Raw genomic sequence first — 9,883 nt, forward strand, 5'->3', positions numbered from 1 at the left:
CAGATGTGTTCGTGTCCAAACATGTGTTGTGTGGGCATTAGTGTGTGTGACACATTTGTAGTTCTTTTGTGTGCACAAGTGAAGACTGCAACCAATTACATATCTGGAATCGCGTACTTAAACGCTATGTAAGTGGGCCGTGCTCTGTGAACGGATGTTTAATGTATGTGCGTACAGTGTCGTCCCAGATTAGCCTGTTAAGTCAGCACAGGCTAATCAGGGACGACACTTTTCATCGAAACTGGATTTTTTTGAAAAAGAGACTTTCTTTAAACCGAATATGTCACAAAAGCGGAAAGTGTCGTCCCTGATTAGCCTGTGTGGACTCCACATGCTATTACCCCTAATCTGGGACGTAAGTTTACGCACATGCATTAAACTCCCTTGCGTTAGAGCACGGCTCCAGTAGATACTACGTCAGACGTTAACTTGCGCACGTTTTTTTTTTCTCCGTGAAATTCAATACCACCGTTACATTGTGACCAATCTTAACACTCTCAAATGACAAAAGGAATAGTTGTAATTTCATAATTTATTAAATTGCGACATAATTCAGACAAAGTCAGCAGCATTATCAACAGTTAATATAGTATAACATATTCTAATATATTGCTTGTAAATAATGGGTCCTTAATACGGATTAAACAAACAACTTGCGAGTATTTTAAGATGTTCGTCCGCAAAAAAAGTGAAAACGGTCGATTGCACTACCACATGAGTAAAGGAGCGTTTTCCTTATATGCAATAAAACAAAGACAATCCAGAATGATAAGCATATCTTCAAACTCCTCCTTCTTCCTTAATATTCGACCAATCAGAAGTCGCAGAGTACCGGGGTCATTCAAGCCGAGTCTCTCGACGGTTTCCGGGTCAGGGGTGGTAACGAGCAGACCGTACTTATTCACCATTTCCCGCGTAAACTCGCCGTGATGTCGGATGTTGTACGAGAACGAGGCTAGGTCGCTTAGCAAGGCCTTCAGCTTATGGTGTAGCGAAGCCCCTAGAGCTCCTTCCTTTTGGAGTGCCTGGTCTTCCCGTTCGATGAGTTCGTTCACATTGGCAACGCTGTACCCGTAAAACCTGTAATGAGTGTTGTTTTAAAAAGTTATAGAACAACTCGCTATCCATAATATAAAAGAAAAACAAGTGTTTTGCTTCCATGAATCTTGAACCACAACGATGAAATATTAATATACTTCCTATTGTTGGACGGTTAAGAATATGGAAGATAAAAACGGGCGTCAAATAAAGGTCTAAACCAAGATCAACACGTGACAAAATTTAGTTGTATGGATAAACGACTTGCTTTTAGATTATAACATACGAACACATTAAATTACCTTGACCTTCCTCGTGCCGTATGCCCACTTGTAACGTCACTAAATACGTGCTCAAGGATTCGTCTGTCCAACTGGAACGCTACCTCCCCTATCAGTCGAGCGTGGTGACGTGACGAACACAGTATTGAAATCGAGTTCCTGACGTCATAGGTAATATGGGGCAAGTAGCCCGTAAGTTGGTCAACAGGTCGATTGAAGACATACTTTGCTGAAACAAATGCAATATATATGTTAGTTACAAGTTGGCGCAATCTGTACAAATGGTGATAATAAAATGTTTAAGTATTTGGTATAATTTGTTTTTGCTAAGCACATTACGCAGAGCTTAAATATCCCAAAATATCAAGTGGTCAGTTATAACTTTTGTTGAGTATACATGCATTGTGCAGCGGCGTGGTTTCAATGAGACATGACGAGGTCCCTGCCTGGGCTAAATTGGCAGAACAACATTAAATGCTTCAATAATTATTTTACCGAATAAAAGTTGACGCACAATCACAGAGATGAAGTCAACGTGAGGCACTTTTCGGTCGCAGAATTATTTAAAATTAAATACAGTTCAATATATGTATTCGTGTTCACCCGCACAGAGAGGCATTGTGCTTATTCCGATTCAGAATTTTGAGACATGGAGGGTCCCAGCAATGTTAATAAACGCCTTATACATATTTGAATTCCCACCTGCAGTGTACTTAATTGCGGTTTACCCATTTATGCCAAGCGTCTAGAAAAAAGGCCTTGGCAAACAGCGAAGACACAGATGAGACGCCGCATGACGCGGCGTCTCATCAGGGTGTGCGCTGTTTGCTTAAATAATTTCTCTAAAAAATATTCTAAATATAGAAATAAGTAAACTAGACATCCCTAATTTTGGAAATATATTGATCCAATGAAGAAGGATCGGAGAGTCCACTAGGCATAAATGGGTTAATTGCGATTAATATCTGATCGCGTGTGAAAACGGGTGCTTAGAGTCCCACGGTCGTCTTTGGAAGGGGCGTCTCCTGTACCTTACACTTTCTCACGTAACGCAAATAACACGTCGATTGAGTACGATGGCCGTGTGGGAAAGAGCCCCAGTGCTTTCGGGAAAAAATGCACACGTAAGCAATGCCACAAGCTGTATAATTGGGAACGAATATATGGCATTTATCAGTTAACTGTGTTTAAATATTATATCAGATTTCTCGATATTTACCCTTTTGTAGTTTTCTGCAATGTATAATTTTACAAAAGGTGTACATACATGTGTACATGTATGATAAAAAAACACATATTTTTTAATGGAGAGATCGCGAAATGTTTGTTAAAAGTCACGGTTACATGGTATTTTCGGATATACAATGATTTAATGTACTGCAAAAACACTGAACTAGCTTAAATGAGTCATTGGGTGCGCCACTGTTTTTCTATCATTATATATGCACCGTTTGATTTCAATTAGCAGCAACAGTGCTAAGCATGTTACAAACGCCTCAATTTCATATGACAACGCGGCTACGCATCATGCCTACCTTTCTCCAAAGAACCATCGCCCTTCAGCCCTAATATGTGCACTAGTGAGTCGTCCGTATGGTCTGAAACATAGAAGCGTCGCATGTAACACGAGCAGGCATACCAGAGCATATTATGACAAGTGATACGTACATATGGAACGCCAAAACATAAGCGCAGCATAATGTCAACTAAAAAGGACCCTTTTACAGATTTTGGCATGTATTGAAGTGTATATATAAAATACTTTACATTGATAACTGTAAACATTGCATCTAAAAAGCTCCAGTAAAAAAAAAAACAAGAATAAAACATAAGAAAAAAAGTAACCCGCAACTGGGCTCGAACTAATGACCCCTGGAGTACAGGTCTAACGCTTAGACCACTCGGCCAACCGTACTCATAAAATGAGTGATATATGATAAATGAGTATGTTTTATACTCTATATACCGTTAAGCAATCCTCGAAGAGTCACAAAATATAACGACGGGAAAGATCTCTAAAAATTCTTCAATCGTTTCTCGTTTGAACGCTTTTTAAATTCAGTTTTTTTAATCGCCAACAGATGCAGATTGTGGAATTTTAGAGCATGGCAAATGTTTAGTATTACTGTTTCCTCACAACTACAACGAAAATCTGCGTTTCTTTTTTTGGGGGCAAATTTCCAAAACGTGACACTCATTAAAACCCAGCCAACGAACATGGCCGGCCGCTATTAACTGATAAATAGTCATTCTAATTGTTCGTCTTACGGAATGTATTCACAAATCAATTCGTTTAAATAAAAGTTGCTTGTAAAAAATATATTTAAATTATATATAAGGTGTTGCTCAATGGCAAATAAGTAAAATATCTGACGTTCTGTCAGGTACCTTGTCTTCCGGAAGACTTTTTCGAGGAAGCGTGCGTGAAAAGACAGTCCACGGACAAATTGTCAGAGGATGAGCTTTTCCCTGTTACCGCTTCAATGACACTGCCCGTGCCCAAATATTGTGGGTTCGAACCGGACTTGAAGGTCACATTGTCAGCCACATGTTTATTCACTGGTTGACTGGAAGTCTGCACATCCTTCCCGACGGTCATATGGGCTCCACCCGCTGCAGTGAACACATGGACATTCTAACGAAGGTCTCTTAAACACATAACGCACGATTAATATTTAAAAGTGTATGTGACATGCAAACTATTTCCTAGATTTCCAAATGAAAAAAAGGAGAAAAACGAAAACAACAAGACTCTAAAGTGTTGTTGTTGTTACTGTTTTACCAAATAAGACTAGTTTCGAGAGCGTTTCATTAAACACAACAATTGTTCGAACCAATTGAAAATTGAATATAAATGTGTTTATCATCGCACGTCAATATGTTAGGTAACAATGATCTAACATTTTCTTGCGATTGTTGACGAAACATATTTTAATAACATCAAAATATTTAGCAGAAACGATAGCTTAACATTTAGTCCCTTTGTTTTGTTTTGTACATGTCAGTCAACCAGCACGCAAAGATTTGACTGGTTTTTATGGAACCCATACACATGTATTTTCCAAAGAAAAACTGACATGTTTGGTTAGTTGGCATTATGTTAGGTTTACTTGTCATTATGTTGGTTTAGTTAACATTGTGTTGGGTTAAATTGACATTGGGTTTAACCAATAATATGTTGGGTTTACGTAGCATTATGTTGGGTAAAGTTAACAATATTTTGCGCAAAAGTAACATTTTGTTTGGTTAGGTGTACATTATATCGGGGCAAGTTAACATTATATTGGGTTCAGTTGACCTTATGTTAAAGATACATTATGCTGGGTTTATTAACAGTATGTTTTGTTAAGTTGACGTTATATTGGGTTCAGTTGACATAATGCTGGGTTAAAGTGACATTAAGCTGGGTCGAATTTGCTTTACGTGTGGTTAAGTTTTTTTCAGTCGCATTCTGAGAAAAAAGGGCATAATGCATGTGCGTGACGTGTCAGGGACGACACTTTCCGCTTAAATTGGATTTTTGCTAAGAAGAGACTTCATTTAAAAAAAATGTCAGCCCTGTTTTCTTAGAACGCGACTCAATTATTATGTTGAGTCCAGTATTACTTCTGTTTGGTCAAGTCGGTAAGGTTTAATCACGTCAATGCAACATATCAACTTAACCGAACATAATTTTACCGTAACCCAACAAACTGTAATGATGCCAAACATTCTTACACTGAAAACACACAGGTATCTCAATAGTGTCGACCATAATTTTTTAAGTAGCACTAATTCTTCTTGTTCTAGACTTACCTATTTTTTATTCCCGCTTTTATCTTTTATCTTTTATCGCAGACGATATATACCGGTAAACAATCAAATTTTGTTTAGAAATCTAATTAGCGGTTTGTTTATTTTCAATAGTGAGAACACACTACAAACTGTTGATCGTTTCTTATTTGGAAGATTATAACTTGTGAGTACAGTGGTTTGGGCGTAAAAATGTATTTTGATTGCAAAAAAACCGACCGACAATAATTGTTTGTGCCAACCTTAAACTTTTTTGCTACATTCACTGAAACTATAAAATAAAATTCGATCATAATCTCTTAGTTAACATTCACGAAAATTTACACATGTTTTACACTTAAATATTTTGGAAGATTTCTGCACGCCTTTATTTCTTCTTATTAAAATGGTAATTATTAAAAAGTAAAAGACACACGAAAGTTTTCCTGACCTATCTACCGTGCGTACTTTTTAACCCTTTTATGCCTAGCGTCTAGAAAAAAGGCCTTGGCAAACAGCGTAGACCCAGATGAGACGCCGCATGATGCGGCGTCTCATCAGGGTCTGCGCTGTTTGCTTAAAGAAATTTCTGTAAAAAATATTTTAAATATAGAAATACATGTTTGTAGATATATGTACTAGACGTCCCTAACTTTGGAAATAAATGTATCTAATTTAGAAGGACGGAATAGTCCACTAGGCATAAATGGGTAAATTTAACTGGAAAACAACGATTTTTATGCCTTACAGCTAACAGAGAGGTTACCGCTCGAGAGGTTTGTAGTTAAGTACGACTCACCACTATTACCGCGATTACCCGGGGAGGGTACCGGCGTCGATGCGGCCTGTGGCATTCCCAGCGCTTGATGGCTTGCCGGCGTCAACACGGGGACGCGTCTGTCTTCTGGAACGGGCTCATTCAACTCTCTAACCTGGGTAAATTGTTTCGACATTGGATCCGTTTGGGAGCCGCGTGCCACTATTTGGTGATTACGTGCCGTCGAGTGCACTATGTTGCTGAAATCCATCTCTGGGAAAGATTGTCCGTAGCTCGGAGAACCCGACTGCACATGTCTGTTAGTTCCGCCCCTAGACATCGCCGGTGTTTGGTGATTACGTGCCGTCGAGTGCGCTATGTTGCTGAAATCCATCTCTGGGAAAGATTGTCCGAAGCTCGGAGAATCCGACTGTGCATGTCTGATGGTTCCGCCCATAGACGTCGCAGGTGTTTGGGTAGACTTCTGTATTGGACCTAATTGGGTACCATGCACTCCACTGTCATGTTGATCGTAGATCGGCTGCTGTTTGTTGTTTTCGGGTCTCTCGTTTCTTGATGAAGGGACGACAGTTCTGCCACTGTGAGCTGCTGCCGCAGTGTATGATGCGCTGGATAGAACATTGGCCTGAGCCGGAGAAGTCTCATCCGCCCATCGTATGGTATTTATAGCAAAACTATTTTCTAACGAGTCCTTCGTCATAGACAAATCGTTTTCTGCCATTCGTTTGCTGCCATATCCTACAATTTGCCTTGGCTCAGGGTCGTTTCCTATGTAATCCGAAACGGAAAAGTCGTGTTCATTAGCAGCGTTATCACCTAGCACGCCATCGTTGTCAACGCTGTTGGTATAAGACGTGTTGACAACAGTAGATAGCGTTTCATCCGCTTGTTGTGATGGGGCATCATCGAAACGCCAATTGAGTCTTTGAGGTGTCGATTGTTCTACAGCATAGGTGTCGTTTGTTTTAAATCCATTCGACGTTTTACACCGACAGGATGGCTTAAGGATTTCCTTGCAGCTAGCACAGTAATGCGTAACATCAGCTGAACCCCAGGGTACAATAACGTTCCTACGTGAATCCTGTATTGTTTGGTTCCCACCATTGAACGCATGCTGTCGAGAATTGTCGGCTGACCGCGGTCGTTGTTCGGTGCGCGCGCTGACCCTGCTTTGGAGCGGACTGGGGTTCAGACCAAATTTCATAGGCGGTTTTGCAGCGGATATTTGCGTGCGTTGGCGTTTGGTGTTGGAGATTGGTTCTTGTCGTGAAGCTTCCCATTGTGGTACGGAGTCGCTTAAACGGTCGTTTAAATCGCTAATATTGACACTTTGAAACGCCTTCCCGTAGCTAGGAGAATTGGGCGTTGGACTCAAACAAGTGTCACAACTGTTTCCGACGGTTGGCGACCCATTTGCTACTGCGAACGACCTTCTGTCGGCGATGTCGCTGTATGTCATCTCACGGAATGATTGCCCATAGCTTGGCGATTCAGGAAAAACAGTGCGGCGATTTATTTTCACTACAACAGGGGAGTCTGAGACCGATTCACGGTTAGACGTGGGTGACTGCGCCAAATCGCTGTAGTTTATCTCTTGAAACGATTTTCCATAACTCCGAGAATCAGAACCGGGCGACTTATGTTCAATCGTAACGACCAGCGGTGAGTTGGGAATGGATACGACCCTAGACGTATTGGAAGGTTCCGTGTCTCTGTAACTCATCTCCCGAAACGACGCCCCGTAACTAGGGGATACAGCATCCGGTTGGGAGCCTGGTAATAGTGTTTGGTTACGTGCCGTTGAGTGCGCTATGTCGTTGTAATCTATCTCTGGGAAAGATTGTCCGAAGCTGCGAGAACCCGCCCGCACATGTCGGTTAGTTCCGCCCACAGACTGCGCAGGTGTCGCAATAGACTTCCGTTTTGGACCTAACGGAATCTGCCCTCTGTTGCGTTTATTGCTTCCTGTCGATTTAACCGACGTGTGAGGAGAACTTTGTATGCTCTTTGGCTCTCCTTTCCTAACGGTCGTTTGACTATTTGTAAGAAGTTTACCTGCAAGAATATTATTACAAACCTGTATTTATTTTACTAGAAAATGTCCAAATACTTAGGTTTTGGAAGAACTATTAGTTGTTTTAGTAGCAATAATTTACAAATAGATACCGTTCATTATCAAAATACAGGTAGTATTTCATTTTTATTGCATCTCAGGTTACATATATTATTTGCTTTAATTCTGCACGTATATGTTCGATAAAATAATTTAAATATGTTTTAAATGCACACGTTGATGAGTGTAAGCAAACAACGGATACGGATGTTTTACACAAATATTTGTCAATGCCAAAAATCGGACAAAACTATATTTAAAAAGAAGGTATTTGATGACATTCAAATTATGCAAATATATTTTTAATATCATTGAACTTAAAAAAAAATCTGAACTGCTCATGCACCGATACAATACCGATTAAAAGCCCATAAACACCCATAATCAATGAATAATTTGTACACTATTTCGAAAAATCAACAAATAACCATCAATGTAAATGAAATATTACTTAAAATAAATGTAAGCCTTAAACTTTTGGCTATTTCTATCAAGAACACCGATTGTTACATTTATTTGAAATGCAACTGCATGTGTTTATAGTCTGATTACTATACTAGACCCATATTCAATCGACTTTGACATAGCCTCCGATCACTTTTACGTAATATTTCACGAAATATTCGTTGATTTTGAGTATTTATGCTTTAAACGTACTTTTTTCAGTTTATCTTTGAGTGCAGCTATGGAAAACAAATAGACATATACCTGTTACAAAGTAACGCAATTTGTCATCCAGAATTGAAAGCGCCGCCCCAAGAACATTGGCCGCCTTGAGGCTGCTGTTTTCCTGCATTAGCTGTAAGCATCTCCTCAACGCATTGTTCTCATCTTGAATCGCAAGCACAGTCTCTTGTAATTCCGCGCTATTGGCGTCTAAAACTTCTTTCCAAAAAGCGTTAGTTTTTTCAGAGGCATTCGGGTCTTTCCGCTCGCTTTGGCGCAATCCGATCCGTATATTGATTTCATCGCTAAGCGGTTCACCGTTGATTTGTCGTCCGCTTGCACTTGAATCTTTTATGCCTCCATTCCCGTTAAAATCGTTATTGGGAAGAAAGGCGTCGACGTTTGGATTTCTCCTCGTCGACATTTGAAACGTTTATGTTGACACGTTATCACATGTTGTTCGTTATTAAACGCATAGCTGAGAGTGTTAACTTGAAGAGTTAACGGTAGTCTAGTAACATAACATAGCGACGACGTCGTTAAAACATATATATGACGTCACTTATTCCGATGACGCTCCTCCTCAGAAGTAGCGTCATAATATTGAGTCTCATTCAGTCGGATATTTCAACAAGCCAACTAACTTATTAAATATCATACATACATATATGAAGCAAAACTAACAGAGATTCAATATAAAAAAATTCTTTACCACAAAACATTCGTAAGCGTTTCCTGTGTTTTTTATGTTATTGTTATGTGGCAGTGAAAAGCGTCCTTTAAACGACACAGCATCATGGCATTGTGTGAAATAGAACGTACTTTGTAGCATATTAGAACGTTTAGACAATACTTAAACCAAACTTGTGATATCAGGTAACTGATATTTGAACTGCTTTAAGCCATTTGACAATAGTTTCTGACAACATCTAGTTAAGCCATCCTGCCGAGCATGACGACAAACACAACTCTCAACAAGCAAATTCATTGAGTTTATATCCACCGCAAATATACTTCTGGACACAAAAGTGCTATATTTGACACTCAAAAAAGCATTTTTTCAAGATACAAAGGGCCATAACTCCCTTATTATCCGATGGCGTACAATGCCATTTGGCGTGCATCATCCTCTTATCCATATATATACTCATACCAAGTTTCAATGAAATCCACCAAAGCACTTCCAAGATATGGCTCCGGACACAAAAGTGCCGGACGGACGGACAGCCGGACGGA

At 39.8% G+C, this 9,883-nt stretch overlaps 1 protein-coding gene across 3 annotated transcripts; it reads right to left on the reverse strand.

Moving 5' to 3' along the window:
- Nucleotides 1-517: 517 nt before the first annotated feature.
- Nucleotides 518-9,200, reverse strand: LOC127845665 (uncharacterized). 3 transcript variants are annotated; one of them, XM_052376710.1, is made up of 6 exons: nucleotides 8,690-9,200; nucleotides 5,899-7,923; nucleotides 3,708-3,932; nucleotides 2,855-2,917; nucleotides 1,341-1,548; nucleotides 518-1,080 (listed from the first exon to the last, which is right to left on the reverse strand). In XM_052376710.1, the coding sequence occupies exons 1-6, from the start codon at nucleotides 9,069-9,071 to the stop codon at nucleotides 708-710; spliced, it is 3,276 nt and encodes a 1,091-aa protein (XP_052232670.1). In that variant the 5' UTR covers nucleotides 9,072-9,200; the 3' UTR covers nucleotides 518-707. The 3 variants fall into 3 exon arrangements, with proteins under 3 accessions (XP_052232670.1, XP_052232668.1, XP_052232669.1); XM_052376708.1 differs by having other exon boundaries at nucleotides 5,839-7,923; XM_052376709.1 differs by having other exon boundaries at nucleotides 5,890-7,923; nucleotides 8,690-9,199.
- Nucleotides 9,201-9,883: the final 683 nt, after the last annotated feature.

The sequence above is a fragment of the Dreissena polymorpha genome, chromosome 9, assembly GCF_020536995.1.
Source record: "Dreissena polymorpha isolate Duluth1 chromosome 9, UMN_Dpol_1.0, whole genome shotgun sequence".
NCBI classification, from domain to species: Eukaryota; Metazoa; Mollusca; class Bivalvia; order Myida; family Dreissenidae; genus Dreissena; species Dreissena polymorpha.

Coding starts and splice junctions, on each gene's coding strand:
- LOC127845665 (XM_052376708.1), bottom strand. CDS start 9,071: ATGTCGACGAGGAGAAATCCAAACGTCGACGCCTTTCTTCCCAATAAC. Junction 3,933..5,838: donor CGGTAACCTCTCTGTTAGCT/GTAAGGCATAAA, acceptor TGTTCACTGCAG/CGGGTGGAGCCCATATGACC. Junction 1,081..1,340: donor ACGGCACGAGGAAGGTCAAG/GTAATTTAATGT, acceptor CACTCATTACAG/GTTTTACGGGTACAGCGTTG.